This window comes from Danio rerio, chromosome 1 (genome assembly GCF_052040795.2).
Source record: "Danio rerio strain M-AB ecotype USA chromosome 1, GRCz13ab, whole genome shotgun sequence".
Lineage (NCBI taxonomy): Eukaryota > Metazoa > Chordata > Actinopteri > Cypriniformes > Danionidae > Danio > Danio rerio.
The window spans coordinates 6826532-6844945 of NC_141021.1; the positions used below are offsets into that span (position 1 = coordinate 6826532).

General features: G+C 34.4%; 1 protein-coding gene across 4 annotated transcripts in view; it reads right to left on the minus strand.

The window, feature by feature from the left end:
* Nucleotides 1-18414, minus strand: part of nrp2a (neuropilin 2a) — a 135853-nt gene that overhangs the window by 6622 nt on the left and 110817 nt on the right. The window contains exons 15-17 of one of the 4 annotated variants that reach the window (XR_015475631.1): nucleotides 15134-15166; nucleotides 5741-7252; nucleotides 4307-5703 (exon numbers count right to left, since the gene is read on the minus strand). The exons of 1 other annotated variant lie outside the window; for it this stretch is intronic. Coding sequence is in view for 2 of the 3 variants with exons in the window: in XM_087235394.1 (XP_087091520.1) it covers nucleotides 6963-7252; nucleotides 15134-15166 (323 nt within the window). In the remaining variant the exon portion in view is untranslated. 4 annotated transcript variants of the gene reach the window in all.

Here is an 18414-nt window from a genome sequence, read left to right on the forward strand (position 1 = left end):
GCTGAGAGTATGACAGAAAGTGTTTCGGGCCCAAAAAGTGCTCACTACTAATGAAATCATACATTTAAATTTATGCATATGGAAGATGCTTTTATCCAAAGGGTCTTACACTGCATTTAAAGATCTTTTTTTGCTTTCAGTTACTTGCAGAGTACTGGCAGAAGTCTAAGTGTGTATATTCAGACTTAATGACATGTACATGCATATGAAACATAATCACAGAGTTCAGATATAAACAACCTAGATAATTACAAAGTAAACCCAGCAACATTTACACACTTATGTCATAAATTGGAAAAAAAAATATGCCAATGTCTACACTGTTTCTGAATTGATATAAATAGATATAAAAGAGCAATGACGATTAAAAAAATAAGATTTTATTGTCACATTTTTTAAAAGCAAATTTTCAAGACACAAATTCATCAAGCAAAAATATTCTGTTCACATTCGCATTTGAAACAATGTACTAATTTCAAAGTTGAGGTATAGGCTGACCACAGTTAGAAGGTACTTTCGTAAAGCAAAGTGCATTATCATCATCATCACCATCATCATCATCATTATTAGTTCATAGTCTGTATCAGATGCTTCACCACCACATAGGTTAGTTTTGCGATTAAATAAAAGGCCTGTAACTTTCAAACTGCTTTACAGATCAACGTCAATTTGTTTTAGAAATGTCCAAGTTGGAGCCCGATGTTTCTAAAGGCAGAGATATCAATGTGAAGTCTGACCAAATCCACTGTAAACCATCTATTTTACCTAAATCACTACCTCAGTGGAGAAGTTTTTTGACTGTTCGACAACTCCTGAGATGTCCAAAAGCGAGGAGACATATGCAGGGGTGTGAACATCCACTGCAGTGCTCCGCTCTTTGAAAAATAGGCTGTTTTGCTTTATTAGAAGCTTCTCGGTTCAGCATACGTGATGCATTTAGGAGCCGGAGAAGAATGGCTGTTTGGCAGTACGCCTCGCTGGGTGAGGTGTTGACGGCGCTCATTAATGTGGCTTCGACAAGAGGCACGGGGCGGGAGTCAGAACGCCTATAGCAGCTTTAATAAATGGTATCTGGTCCATTAACTAATTAAAAAATATTAAGAGTAAAGAAAGAAAAAGGGGGGACACAGTTTAGGGAAGAAAGAGCGATAAAGTGGCTGCTTTAAAAGCACATTGCTCGACGGTGCCAAAACATCTCTTACCACCTCACAGCAGGAAATGGCATTAAAAAGCCCCCGAGGAGCTTAAGGTCTTTATCCTTTTATTTCCATTTTGAACAGCTCTATACGTCCTATTCTGACATTTTAAAATACTTTGAGCCATGATTCTAGATCTGCCGAATTTTCTTAAAGGCACAGTTCATGTGAACATCAAATATCTGTCATCATTTATTCACCCTCATGGTGTTTCTGAGCTTGTATGACTTTCTTTTAAATGCAAAAGACAAAAGGAGATGATATGTAAAATGTGTTTTCCGTAGGTTAAAAGTGCAAGAGGGGGTGAAAGATATCAAAAATACCACACTGAGATGCGAAATCATCAGGGGTGAACTATATATAAAACTCAAGATTCTGCGCAATTCATCTATATTTAATATTCATATTGACTTATTAATTAAGAATTTGCTAGTAAACTGTCAACAAACTGAATTTAGATAATGTGTTGATTGAAGTTACTTTTGAAAGTATAATATTACAATCTTAAGCCTATCTTAATTCAGTGGTTCCCAAAGTGGGGTTTGGGACCTCCTGGGGGGTCGCGGGCAGGGCTGGCGCGTCCATAGAGGCGACCTAGGGTGGCAGAATAAAGAGGGCGGCGTCCGCGACACCTCCCTCAACACCCGCGTCCTCAGTTATGTTCGCGACACCTCCCTCAACACCCGCGTCCTCAGTTATGTTCGCGACACCTCCCTCAACACCCGCGTCCTCAGTTATGTTCGCGACACCTCCCTCAACACCCGCGTCCTCAGTTATGTTATGTCACCCCCCCCCCACACTCCCCCGTGTTTTTACTTTTGGGTTGAGGGAGGCATGACCGTCCGTTGCCTAACGCGGCAGTTCGGCTTGCTCCAGCCCTGGTCGCGGGACAATGAGGAGGGTTTCCAAAAATCTAATTCATTTTATTAAACTATTAGAACTACCATAATTAATTCATAACCTACTGAAGAAAAAAAAAGCTGTTGAAAGTAACTGTTAACATTATAAAAAAACAACATATAATTAAAATAATAAATAAAAGAAATAAAAAGCCATCAGCCTTTCGATTTTTTAAATTTTTTTAGCGACTCCTGAGGCAATTATGTTATATTAAAGGCACAGCACATTGATTTTATGATACCAGGTTGAACTTTCTGACACCTTTACAGTACTCACGCGCATCAAGAATAAATAGAGGCCACAACTGAACATGGAGGATGGTCTTCGAGTGGTGTTCTCCAAAATTCAATGATCAATAGACTTGGGCCTATTGATATGTGTGCGCAGTTGTGTGCAGGGTTTATATATTTAGAACCACGTCGGAGAATATTGGGAGTCGCGAGTCACTGGCATTGTTATTTTGGAGTGATCTCTTATTATTAACAATAATGTATTTACTTGCACATCTGACAGACTGAACAACATAAATTAACCGGCAACGGTTTCCATGTCAAAGAATACACACAACTACCTACTCTGTTTAGTAGCTAACTATTCCTGGAGACGTTACAGCAGTTCATTCTTTGGTTTTGCTGTAAGCATATTGGGGCCTTTACGTTTGTACTTTTCCATTTCTTTGGACATTATACGGCAATCCCTTCAAGTACCAATTCTTAATGCCATACTATAATCAAACAGTACTGCCACAGCATGCTCACTCTGCCCTAATTCATTTAACCTATAAAACCAGAATGACAACTCAATTCAATAAACGATTCAACATGCCTATGAAAAAGCATATGGCGGTCTTGGACAGCATTCACTGCTAATCTCTCTTGAAGCTTCATGACGCTTCACTGAACCAAAATTGCTACCAGGTGTTGATATGAGAAGTTCTCTCCCACCCATAGCATCCCTCATAGCTTGGAGACGGAGAAACGGAAACAGCTGTCTTTGTTTATGGGACTTGTTTTTGGAGCCTCAACACCAGCGAGCGCTTGCTCAGAATAACACACGCCAACGCAGTTTTGGGGGATCTTTGGGAAAAAAAACGAATGTGAGAAATGCGAGATACAAAGGAATAACCTAGATACTGCCACAGAAATAAACATGAAGGCTCCCTTACACAATCCAACCGCTTTTTCCCACAAATATCTCAAAGGTGGTGCAGTCAGTTCATTTAAGTTTAGCACATCATTGATCTGAATCCATATCTAACACAATGTTTAAAGTCAACGCGAAAGAGCAATTAGTTTTACATTCGAAATATTTCAGAACGAAACAAGACACAAAATGTGGGATGTGACCTGATTTTATCCATCCAAGTCTGAATGGTTGCTGAAAAGCTTTTTTTATAACATGATAGAGGCTGGAAGTGTGTTTGCCAACTTAGGTTCATTCTGAAAACGTAGCCCTATATACATTTCTGGAGATCACGAACTATGTAGCCAGAGGCATGTTTGGCTGCATAACATCTTTAAAACAAACGTTACAGGGCGGTATGATGGTATTTACCTTTATGTGGATGTTTTTTTTTTTACTGTTAACAGTTTGTCCAGTGGTCTGCCATGTACATAGGATGATTTGAGACGCAGAAAAGATTTGACCAGGATGATGGGGTTTGAGTCTGGTAAAGAACGGGTCCAGAATGCAGATAAGACAATTTCAAAAGCCAAAAAATAAAATAAACAAGTAAATAACGTTGAGAAATCTGACAACATGGTAAAAATCAGACGGCTGAGAGGGCTTTTCTTTTTCTGGATTGCTTTTGAAAACACTATCGGTTGGGTTTAGGGAGGGGGGGTCAGATTTAGGTTGGGGGAATCGGTCGGTCAGTCAGTCAGTCAGCCGACAGCAGCCTTTGTTGGATTTAAATGAGAACAGCAGACATGAATGGCACTCGCGAGAGAAATTTGAGATCTCAAAAAGCTCACACAGCGGCTTCTGGCGGATTCATGAAAACAAAATATGCAAAAACGTGAAGCTCTTGGAATGAATTTGGCACTCTCCAAAAATGTACATAGTGGTACATAGTCACAATGAGCCTGGGTTGGTGTCAGAGTGAATGTTTTACTTTTAAATATGTAATTGTTTGCACTAACAGAATCAGGCTTTAATTTACTGACGAAGTGGAATTAATTCATCTTCTGCAACATTCAATGAGGTTTTTTACTGGAAATTCCTTTGTTGGTGTTTACTTTTCAGATCTATCCTAGTTTGCCATTCTTGAAGCAGTACGTTTAAGTTATTGACAACTGGCATTATTCTGTTTTCTGATACTTTTAATGACATTTGGGACTTCGAATCCCAACACAACGGTTATTTTTCCATTCTATTGACATTTGTAATTAGCAGTCTTTATGTTACTGAGAGCTGCCATTTATCTTTGCACATAAATCACAATGCCATTGTTTACAATTACATTAAGTAATTTGTAATTACATCATAAATTACAGAAATTAATGCTGTGTAAAACTGAATCAAATTTGAAAAGTTTCTTATCATATTTGCCGGAATTGATAACTTTTAAAATCTTTAACTTAAGGCTTTTTGACTGAGACTGTGACTACGTTTACATGGACATCAGTAATCAAATAATTTGCCTTAATCTGAATAAGATAATAATATGATTAGGGTGTTTACATGAGTTGCTTTTGAATGTTCCTTTTATGATCCTGTTTTACATATCCACATTTTGGGGTGTTTTATTTTTATATTTGTCAACTTTACCTGCAGTTCGGCACTTTCACTTTAATTCAGGAACATTTCATGCATTCCCCTGTGACAAACTGTTATTGGATGCGTGTATGAATTTCTGGAGTTTTGTTTTAATGTATTTTGATGCCGCACACAGTATGGGGAAAAAAAATCTCCGCATTTCACAATGCAGGTGTCTATGGTCCTTCACTGACTCGGTAGGTGCAGAGAATAGTGTCAAACTGTAGTGTGAGTATATACTATCCTGTTGCAAAATGCAGCGAAAATCATACATGATGGTAATAGTTTGATTACAGTGTTTACATGTCTGTACTGAACTTCAATAAAGCCACTAAAATAGGTATACTCTTAATGTCTTAATCCGATTTCTGTTTAGTTTGATTATGACTTATGAGTGGGATTAAGGTAATCAAAAATCACTGCTTACATGGTAGACTCTTAATCAGAGTATTTCTTTAATTGTATTAAAATCAGATTATTGGTGTCCATGTAAACATACTCAATGGTTCCATTTCAAATGTGTTCTTAACATTTAATGAAGCAGTTATTCAGTTATTGACAACTAGCTTTAATGTGATGAGACTTTTTGATCTGGAATCCCTATGCCACTGTTTACCTTTCAAACCTTTTGCTGTTACATTACATTGATGACAAATGACATTAACCCGCCACTTGTTTGCTTGGTTGCCAATTGTTGCTTCTTAAATCTTGTGTAATTTGCAGTTACTGAAGTACTAACCCAGGCTCATTCTGGAAATGTAGCCCCGCAGACATTTCTGGAGACCACGAAACACGTCCCAGGAGGTACGTATTTGTGCAGTTTTTGTTTTGGCGAATTCGCGAGAGGCCGCTGTGCACGCTTTTTTTCTTGCGAGCGACGTTCGCACCCGCGCTTTTCTCGCGTAAAGCCGCCGGAGGCCGCTTTTGAGTGACCATCTGTCCGACTGACTGACTAAACGATTGACTGGGTGGCCGGCAAATCGGTCGACGACACCCTCCTCCTTCCCTAAACCCAAGCAATGATTTACAAAAGCCGTCATCAAAAGAAAGAAAAGCCCTGGTCTGATAATGAACGCGTTTTCAGATTTCACCGCATTCTCGCTCCGTTATGAACTTGTTCGCTTTATTTTTTGCATTTTGTTTTTTGTCTTACCTGATTTCTGGAACCGCTCTTCCCCTGACTCGAACCGGTCATCGCTAGACAAACTGGTTGCAGCGGAAAAGCCCTCCAGATGAAGGTGAGCCGCCAGCCGGCGACCGTGAAGAGGAGCGGCGTCACACTGCCCCGTAGTGTTCACTTGAAAAATTAAATGCAGCCATACGTACCTCCGGCCACGTAAATCGCGGTCTACAGAAATATCCGCGGGGCTATGTTTTCAGAATGAGCTTGGGTTGCGAAGTACATTTTTAAGTCTTAATCTGTGTTTTTAATTATTCTTTAGCCCTATATTAAACTTCATGTTGAAAAGCATTGGTTCATTTCCTCTTAGGTGGGCTCTCCATTCATCAGACTTAACTCAAGTTGTTTACATGCAGAAACCTTTAAAGCGATACTTCGCCTTCCCTTATTATTAATTAAATCATGCTTGCGTTGTATTCAAAAAGTGCCCAAGAAGCACATTCTCAGCATTGGAGCTCTGCGTTCTCTCTTTCACCAAAGGTCTGTTCCCATGTTCTGCTAAAGGTAAAGACATACTCGTAATCAACCTCAGGGACTAGTCAAAGTGCAAAACATTGTGTCGGGCAGCATGTCCACAACAGCTCCTCAATGTCCTGATCATATGGATTTATCATAAGTACAGCGCACTGGATCAACAAGTCAGCCCAGGATCAGTGATTAAGGTCATTGGATAACACGTCCTCTTGAGGCGTCCAACGTGAGGCTGGATACAGATTCACTCTTGGAGAAGAGTACGAGCTGGTAAACAAGCGGAGCGCACCAGTAAGACAGGATCATTGGTATCCAAGAAAGAAAACAACAAGAAAATAACCGGGAAACAGACGTATTGAAGTGTTGGGACGCATCAGTGAGCATCTCCTCCAACTCTCCGAGATCTGCTTCTTCAATGAAGTCCACAAGGAAACCTCGAAAATGTTATCCAGTGTTTCTCACCAGTAGGAGTTCCCATCACCCTTCTCGACCCATACAGTCAATTTGGGCGCTGTCCCAGGCCTGTGAATGCCGCCGTTGGGATAGTGTGAATTGTGAGGACCGTAGTAAGCCATTGTAGGTTGGTTCCTCCTGGCCGTAAGATGACGACAGCAAATGGCCATGACAATGACAATAACCAGGAACAAGATGGCTCCTCCACCAGCAATTATGTAATACCAGTTGGGCAAAATGGGCGGTATTGACAGCGTATCTATTGTTGGCTCACTCTTGCCAGGTAGGGCTCCCCCTGGTGGAGAGATATACAAACTGTGAAACACGCCACACTACTGGAGATTTATTCAACTGCAGACCCGCAGACACACAATCCCGGCCACACAATCCAGGAAGGGGCGAACCATGACAGATCAGACTTCTTAACATAATAGTTTTAATTTCTAATAACGGATTTTTTTATCTTTACCATGATGACAGCACATAATATTTTACTAGATATTCTTCAAGATACTAGTATTCAGCTTATCGTGACATTTAAAGGCTTAACTAGGTTAATTAGGCAAGTCATTGAATAATGATGGTTTGTTCTATAGACAATTGAACCAACAAAATATTGCTTAAGGGGGCTAATAATATTGACCTCAAAATAGCAGAAATAAAACAAATAAGACTTTCTCCAAAATATTATAGGAAATACTGTGAAAAATTCCTTGCTCTGTTTAATAAAAAAGTTACAGGAGGGCGAATAATTTTGACTTTTCTGAACAATACACGAATACGTAAATACACAAATACGTTCCGATATATATATTTTTTTAATATTCATTTTGATCAATGAAATATAATATATTTGACTGTAGATAATAAACACTGCCATCATTTACTCACCTTCTCCTCATTTCAAACCGTCATGAGTTTTTTTCTTCTGTTAAACACAAAGGAATATATTCTAATAAAGCTGGAATCCTGTAACCATTCACTTCCATTTGTTTTTCCAACCATGGAAGTGAATGCTTACTGGTTTTAACCTTTCTTCAGGATATCCTCTTTAGTGTTCAGAAGAAAAAACAGAAGAAAGGGGGAGTCAAAGCAAGTCATGATTTTGCCAAGTACGATGTGATCCTGTATTAACATCTACGTTGATCCTGAAACATCATTTTTATCAGAAAAATGTAATTCATACCTATTCCCTAGCCATAAACCCAACCATAACTGTAAATTATACCCCAAATCAGAGGGGAATAATAGTTGGATAACACAGAAGTGTATAAACCTAACCGTAAGCCTAAACTTAACATAAATGGTAAATGTATGCCTTAATTCTGATTGGCTGATTGGAATGTTGCTCCAGGATCAACATGGATGTTAATTCAGGAACATGTCCTATATGGTGAAATCAGGTTGGTGGTAAACGATGACAGTATGTACATTTTTTGGGTGAACTATCCTTTATTAAAATATAATAGGTTGAACAGACAAACTAAACAAACTCATAAAGGTTTTGAACCTCTTAAGGGAGAGTAAATAGTAACTTTAACGTCTTTAGTTAGTTAAGTACACAGTTAAGTGTTTGCAAACCATATATATGGGCTGAATTTATACAAACAAAAAATGTAGAATAGTACTCAATTTAATTTGTTTGTTTAAATTCAGTCCACATAAATTGTTTGGAAACACTTACTTAAAAAAAATTTGTAAATCCAATAAATAATTTTTTTCCCCACAACCCTAAACCTATATAGTAAAGACAAAACCACCCGCTTTGAATGTTATCACTCGGTTGAATGGGCTTTATCAGTGGTTATCAGCTGATAGATATGGGCCAGTAGGGGCCTTCTGCACCTACTGGTACACTCAGAAAGCTGCTATCATCCATCCACATGGTTAATTAGCTATACTAGAGAAGACCCCAGATCAAGACCTATTTTTCCATTACTGCGATGGTTGGGTTTAGGGTAGGAGTAGACATTCATAAAATACAATTAATGGGAAATTTACTAATAATATAAATAATTCTCGTTAACTTTCGGCCACAGCCGTAAGTGATCTACAGCTGATTAACTATGTGGATGGATAAAAACAGCCTATCAGTAGGTGCAGAAGGCCCCTACTGGCCCATATCTATCAGCTGATAACCACTGATAACAGCCAATCAATCGAGTGATAAAATTAGGCTGGAAAAAACAGTTTTTATTGTTGTACAACATCACAAATATGTCACTATATTTATGTGTACATTCTAAGCAGCCACAGCTAAAACATTTCTAGCCATTATCAACCTACTAGCAGCAAAATTTCCCAGCCTATTTGAATGTAATTTTCTCAATTGAATGGGTGTTATTAGTGGTTATCATCAGAAAGATTTGGACCAGTAGGGGTGTTTTGCGCCTACTGGTAGGCTCAGAAGGCTGTTCTCATCCATCCACTTGGTTAATCAGCTATTGATCACATACGGCAGTGGACGGAATTATTTAGATTTTGTGTTATAATAATAATAATAATATTTATAATAATTCTATTTGTTCTATTTTGTCTATTTGTTTTGTTTTCAGCCTAGTTCCTTTATTAATCAGGGGTCGCAACAGCGGAATGAACCGCCAACTTATCCAGCATATGTTTTAAGCAGCAGATGCAACTCCAAGCTGCAACCCATCGCTGGGAAACACCCATTCACTCTCATTCACATAGACTATGGACAATTTAGCCTACCCAATGCACCTATAGCGCATGTCTTGTGGGGGAAACTGGAGCATCCGGAGGAACATCACGGGCCAACACGGGGAAAACTTGCAAACTCCACACAGAAATGCCAACTGACCCAGTCGATGCTCGAACCAGTGACCTTCCTGCTGTGAGGCGACTTTGCTGCCAACTGCGCCACCCGAATTATTTATATTTTTCATTAGATTTCCCATTAATTGTATTTTATTAACGTCTACCCCTACTCCAACCCTGAACCCAACCATCACAGTAGTGTAAAAAAAGATCTGGATCTGGAGTCTTCTCTATTAGTATAGCTGATTAACCATGTGGATGGATGATAACAGCCTTCTGCGCCTACTAGTAGGCACAGAAGGCCCCTACTGGCCCATATCTATCAGCTGATAACCACTAATAACGCCCATTCAATGGAAGGATAACATTCAAAGCGTGCAAAAGTCCCTTTATCATGCACTCAAAAACTACTTTTACTGTTCAAACTACTTAAAATGAACAACAACAACACAATTTTTTAGGAGTTTTTTGGGGATAACCTAATTGTTTTATGATCAATCCACCTACAATTGTAAAAAACGAATAAGTTGACTTAATTCCTTCATGTTGTCACAACACAAATCGATTGCGTGGAACCCAACAAGTGTGTATCTGGGGTTGTGTGTCTTGAAACGTGTCCACAGGTCTGCAGCTGGATATTATTGCACTACTGCTAGGTTCAAATGCAAACACACGAATGCCATGAAAGATGCTGTGTTGACTGCTCATGTAGGGTAGAAGCTCCATGCTCCACGTTTCACTGTCGGAACAGGGATTGAAGCAGTTGCGTAGCGGCGTGTACAGTGAAACAATGGCTGTAAATGCAGTGCTGTTATGTAACGTGCTTTCAAATAGGCGCCTGAGTCAGAGTCCAAGCATGTTGCAAATAAAGACTGGCCCACACTAGTCCTGGGGAGTGGGAATGTCATACTATAAATCGTTTGCATGCTGGGTTTTAGGACAAGCGGCTCTCCAGGACTACGCAAAGGGCAAATAGTGCTGATAGTTCTCTAGGTAGTTATGTCTTAGGGGTACATTTGGGCTGCATTCAAAACATGAGGCTGTTTAGCCAAGCAGAGGCACATGCATTCTGTTCTCACTCCGTTTAGACTTGCAGAATGCTGAGAGATAAACTGATTTGTTCCAAGAGTTTGTCATTTGGCTGGGCATCGCTAACTTTGCCAAAACATGATAGTGATGCATTGTAAATAGATCAGAAATTATTACAAGAGACCCGATGTGAGGACGAGCAGGGCTGAATCTGAATATACTTACTTTGGTCTCAAGTATTATTGAATTATCAAGTCAATCAGACTACTGACCTTCACAAAAAATGTGTGGTATTTGTAATAATAATAATAATAATAATAATAATAATAATGATTATTATTATTATTATTATTATTATTATTATTATTATTATTATTATTATTATTTCCTAAATATTATAAAGCACAATAAAACTTGCTGTAATTTTAAGATCACTTTGGAGTGTTTTCAGATTGTGTTAATCATTTATTTTCATGAATTAAATTAACAGAATTTATGTGAATGGACACCAAATAAATAAATAAACAAATAAATAAGTTTATTCATTATTGCATAAATGTTAAAATACATTTAAACATAATTATACATTTAATATGTATATATAAAATGTATGCATGTTTAAATAAATAAACAAATAGATAAATAAATAAATGTATAACTTATTGCAAAAATGTAAAAATACATTTAAAAACAATTACAGAATAAATATGTGTAAATAAAATATGTGCATGTTTAAATGAATAGATTAATTAGTAAATGTATTAACATAAATGTTTAATTAACATAAACACATTTCAAAATAATTATAAAAGAAATATGTATAAAAAATGTTTGTATGTTTAAATAATTAAATACATAAATGTATTAATTATTACATAAATGTTGAATTACATTTCAAAATATTTATAAAAAGAAACATGTTTAAATAAAAATGTTTGCATGTTTAAATAAATAAATAAATAAATGTATTAAAATTGCATAAAAATTGAAATACATTTTAAAATAATTATAAATTAAATATGGATAAATAAAAAGGCATGCATGTTTAAATAAATAAATAAATAAATAAATGTATAAAGCATTGCATAAATGTTAAAATACACTTCAAAATATTTATAAATTTAATATGTATAAAGAAAAAATGCATATATGTTTAAAATATTAATTAATTAATTAACCTAACTGTTAAAATAAATAAAAAGTACGAATTAAATATGTGCCAATAAAAAGTATGCATGTTTTAACAAATAAATACATGTATTCATTATTGCATAACTGTTAAAATACATTTAAAATAATTATAAATTAAATATGTATAAATAAAATGCATGCATGTTTAAATGAATTATCTAAATAAATAAATAAATAAATAAATAAATAAATAAATAAATAACCAAGTATAGATGCAATATCTTCAGAATAGAAGTTCTAGGTGTATGAATCTACACTCAACAGTTTTCCAGATAAAGCATTAAACCAACTAGAGCAACACAAAGAGTTGGACAGACAACGTTCGACACATCTAGAAGCAGAAACTAGAAAGCCAAAGTGAAGCGCTGCATGTTGGCTTCAGATTGAAAATCCTCTGACCAATTTTAGACACCCCTCAAAAAATTAAAACAACCATTTAGATGAAAGCAACCAAAATAGCAACAATAACTCAATCACACAACAAGTGGAAGCAAAGGTTCTCACGGATTAGTAAGCACCGCATGAGGAGCGAACATTCGAGAGAAGAATGACACAAAAAAAAAACAGTTCTCCAGGGACTCCAGCGAGACATACCCTGAGTCTCTGATGCAATGTTGCCATCTGAGCAGAAGCAGCACCGGCAGACATCTTGTTATGCTATATTCAGCCACGGAGCATGACTGAGACACTCATTAGGGAGAGCGACTTGGCTCTGCCTGGGTCTTTTATTGACACTCATTTCACAAAAGGAAGTGGAGGTGCTAAAATGCCGGTAGCTTGTTTGGGTATTTCTGCCAATGCAAGGTTAAATTATAAAAAAAAAAAAAAGAAAAAGCAGAAGAAGTGAAATGGAGCACCAAATATAAAAACCTGTACAGTGCGGGGTTGGACTGCCGTCATTTAAGGAGGAAATTGCACCTACTGTATGTGTCTGCAAAATATGTCATCAAGCTAAAACACAGCTTAGACTTTTTTTTTTTTTGGATTTCTTTTAGATAAGAAACCGCTTGATTGATTGATTGATTGATTGATTGATCGATTGATCGATTGATTGATTTTTTTAAATGCAGACTTTTGAAGTTTGCATTGATTCTGTTACCTTCCTGCATATACTGGTAAGCTGCTTTGAAGCAATCTGTTTTGTATTGAGCACTATACGTCAATTTAACTTGACTAGAACGTCATGTAGCAATATTTAAACCAGTATGTAATGCAGGGTTAATGATGAGCCACATCCATGCACTGAACTTTAAATGAAACCAAGAAATGATAAAAAAATAATAATTAAATATTCTACACTGTAAAAAAAAATTCTGTATTTTTACAGTTTATTTCCGGAAGCTAGGGTGTCGAAAGAAAAACGCAAAATAACGGCCGTTAAATTACAGAAATTTACTCTAAAATAACAGAGGTTAAATTACAGAAATATACAAGAAATTTATATCTAGGTAAATTTCTGTAAATTAGTGTCCGATATTTCACAGGAAATTTGTGAAATTTAACGGCCGTTATTTTACGTTTTTTTCCAGCACCCTAGCTGCTGGAAATAAACTGTAAAATTACAGATTTTTACCATTGTGTATGAGATTTACCACTCTCACAATATATATATATATATATATATATATATATATATATATATATATATATATATATATATATATATATATATATATATATATATATATATATATATATAATAAATCTCCCCTTAGAAACATTAAAACTTTATTGTACATTACTGTAATGGTTATTTTTTATAATCTCAATTTAATTTATTTAAATGTCATATTTATTTATTTATTTATTTTATTTTATTTTTATTTCCAACAACAAAAACATAATAATAATAATAATAATAATAATAATAATAATAATAATAATAATAATAATAATCATAATAAAATTAATAATAATAATAATAATAATATTACAAAGTATTATTACTATTATAAATACTGTTATAATTATTATTGCTATTAGTATTACTATTAATTATGTATAATACAATTACTAAAATAATAATAATAACAACAATAATAATAATAATAATATTTTTATTTTAAATGACTTTTAATCAAAGGTAATAATATTACTGTAATAATAATAATAACAATAATAATAATAATAATAATAGTAGTAGTAAAATAATATAATCTAGTTTGCATTGAAGTTATAATACTGCAAAATACTGCGAAGCTGCTTTGGAGCAATCTGTTTTGTATTAAATTACATATATACATACATTTAAGTTGACAAGACTAGGAATTAAGGACAGATTAGGAATTAAGAAAGCAATGTCCAAAGGTGAATGCAACAATCATGTTTTTTATTTTTATTTTTTTTACTTTTCAATTTCTTGTGCTTTTTCTTATAGCAAATGAACTTCTGAAATAATATTAAAAATAGATGGCCTCTGTGTCCCAGGACTAGGTCCACACATCTGCACACGCAGAAATATGACGATTCACCCATCATTCAATCTATTTACTAACTTACGCAAAGATTTAATCATTCAGTTTTATAAAAATCCCAGTAAAGTGATTAACAAATATGCCAATATTTACATGATCCACAGTTTTACTCAGTATGCAGACTTTTAAACCCTTCCCTGGTTTTCCATTTGCAAGCGTTAGAATGGCTGCTTAATAGGCTGAAGAGGAGAAAGATGGCACAAAAATAGACTGACAGGATGCCCATTTAGTCGAGACGACAACACACAGGCCATGTACAGTGTCTCTGACATCAAACAATATGATCCTGACACGACCTGCATGAGATTCTAGAGCAGAGAGGAAGATGTTCAGCGAATAATGACTGAAATATCTCAAGTACAGTTTCTATTATTTTTAAATAACAATTACTTGAATGTCACAATGTGGCAGAAGGTCTCAGCTGTGAGCTTTACACATTCAGCCGCCTGACAGTCCAAGTTTGGCCATCTTTCCCAATTGGGACCTTAACAAGACCAGCACGCGGTCATAAAAATATGTCCAAAAGGGACTAGTCACCTCAGATAACTGACCCAACCCCAGGCTCCTCAACTCACTGCATAAATACACATGCTAGAAGGTAAAACAGATCCTGGATTGTCTCTAAAAGCAGTGATTGCTGAGCAGGGCAGAGACAGAGAGCAGGAGGAGCAAACATTCACACCCGAGGCAGAGTTTAAACTCACCGATCATATCCGGAGGAAAGGCGGAGAACGGCTCTGGAGCAGCGAGAGGAGGATGCATGAGGAAAAGCAGAGAGAGAGAGAAAGAGAGCAACATGTTAAAACATGCAGAGTATGTAGAATTAATGATGAAGCATGTTCACCATGCACTGATCTTTAAACAAAACCTAGAACTTGAAATTTACTTTTCCCACAATATTAAATATATAATTTAAATCTTCCCTAAAAATAATACAACATTATTACTGCAATGGTAACTTATTGTAATCTCAAGTCTGAATACATTTATTCATTTATTTACAAAATAAAAACAATTAAAATAGAAATTATGTAATTATTATTACTTTAAGTTATTTTAAAATAACGTAATCATAGCAATAATATTTATAAATTAATAATAATAATTATTATAAAAATAATAATAATAATAAATTAGTAATATAACCTATGAGTAATAGTAATAAAAATATTAATAATAATTTTATTATTATTATTAGTAGTAGTAGTAGTATTAGTAGTAGTAGTAGAGGTAGTAGTAGTAGTAGTAGTAGTATACAACAACAACAACAACAACATCAAAAATAATAATAATATCTATTTTTATTTGTTTTTTATTACTATTACTCATAGGTTATAATATTACTAACTTAATATTTATAATAATAATTACAATAATAATAATAGTTGTTGTTGTTGTTGATGATGATGATGATAATAATAATAATTATAATAATAATAATAGTAATAATAATTATTATTATTACTCATAGGTGGTAATAGTATTACAAATTTAATAATATAAATAATAATAATAATAATAATAATAATAATAATAATAATGAAAATAATATTATTATTATTATTATTATTATTATTATTATTATTATTCATAATGATTATATTCAAATATTTACATTAATAAAAATCTAGTATTTTTCTTAAACAATAACAGTGAAATCCAATCTGTCTAAAATACTAACTAAAATTGCCTCTCTAATTATAAATCAAACAGATTCAAATGAAATCAAAGAATATGTGAAAGCATATACTGTATCTGAATCATCATTCTTCTTCACCAGATAAGAGTCCTGTTGTGCTGCTAATTAATTATCAAAAGCTCAAATATCCTAAGACGTGTCTACTGTTCCTGAAAATAATCTAACAATGAAATTAACTTTTTGCTGTTCTTGATTTATGTTTGGAGGGCATAAAATATAACCAGGATATATTCACAACAAGAAAATGACCTAGGCGTTTTTTCCCAAACACTTAAAACATTCAGATTCTCCATTTTTTGGCACATGATATTGTTTTCATGTGCTAAAGTTGTGGCAAGTGAGCACAGAAACAAGCTGAAGATTGCTTGGATTTTTAAGATGCAAATAATTATAAAAAATGAAAAAAAGTATCATGGGGTCCAGCGGCTCGAGGATCTCTTCTCGGCACAAATTGCATGCCCAACTGCACAGGTCGATAAGAAGCATCCCAGCCTGCTTTGGGAAGAATCACAGCCGGCGCATGGTGGAAGACAAGCTCAGGAGGCTCCATTTCTGGATCTCAAATAAACCACCAAGTCCCATAGCCAGAGACTGAGCCAAGCGGTGACGCCGAGAGCCAAAAATGACTAAATCAAGGGTTTCCAGTGTTGGAGTAAGAACCAGAGCACATGGTCACATTCTGCTGACTTTAACACAGGACGCTGCAAGCGGGGTTTTTTAGTGTAACGTAAAGACAATATCTCGAAAAGCAGTTTCATGCGCTTCTTTTAAAGTGCTTTGTCAATTTGTGTTTGTAGATGCCAATTTTAAAAAATTACTTACAAACATGTTTTTAAGGGTTGTTTTGTCAAAATTATTAAAAAATCCCCATTTCAGCAGTAACAGAACTTCACAGTTTTACTTATATCTACAGCTGGATGCAAAATTATTAGCCTTTCTTTGAAATGTAAATTATTTTTTCCAAATATTCAAGAATAATATGTATATTGTATATATTATGTAATATTTATGTTTCAAATATAAAGTATTCAAATATTCTCACAGTATTTCATATTGCCGTTTTTTTTAGTTTGACTGGAATAAAAGCATTTTATATTATTATTATTATTATTATTATTATTATTATTATTGTTTTCTTATCATTATTAATATTATTATATTATAATTGCTTTTATTATTATTATTATTATTATTGTTAATAATACATAATTACTGTTTTTATTATTATTATTATTATTATTATTATTATTATATTATACAAACCCTTTTTAAATAACTGCATTATTTTAAAAAATACTACATTACTATTTGTTGGTTTAATAATAATAATATAATACATTATAAATTAATACAAAACATATATATTATATATAAATGTTATTTATTTAATGTTTTTTAAGGTAAATATTATTTACCCCCTTAAGAATGTATTTTATTGGCTATAGAGCAAATTACAGTTATCAAATGACATCCCTAATTAATGATAATAATAATAATAATAATAATAATATATTGTTTTATTATTGTTAAGATTGTTATATTATTATTATTATTCTTTTACTATTGTTTTTATAATGATAATAATAATAACTATTAATATTAATAATAATAATAATAATGACATTACTAGGGTTATTATTATCATAAGCATCTTATCGATAATTAATTACACAGTTGGCATTAAGAAGAAGCAAAGAAACGTTATCTGACTAATCAAGCAGCTAAATGTGTCTGGTAAAATAAACCGCGCCGACGTGAATGCGCCTGACTGTTCTGACTGGCTAAAATCGTCAGCACGTTCTAGACGTGCAATCTTCCGGCAATCTTCTTTCTGCTTTCACACAGCATTCCGGCAAATTACCGGTAATGTTACAACTTCTCTTTCCGGAAAAAAGCTGGAACAAATTTACCAGTATTTTCAAAAAGGGCCTGTTCACACATACACACCTTACACAGGAAAGGTCTGTATGTGTGAAAGTGGCTATTGTCTAAAAGTCTGTAAATAATCATTTATTAAAAAAGGCTTTCCCAGCATTTTCTTCCCCCAAAGTTTGTACATTTAAATGAGCTCATATTTCAATAAACAATGCCTCATTTACTTATTTAAGCACATCATCCTAAAAGCTCATAATACAAAACAAATGCTTGACCTTTTTTAGCAATCAATCGACCCGGAAGATGAGCTAAAATTATCAGTTAATGTTACTTCACGATCAGTGTCTTGCGCTAACAACCAAAAAGAAAGCTCCTGTGCAAGATCTGTCTTTAGAAAAGCTCGGACTATCC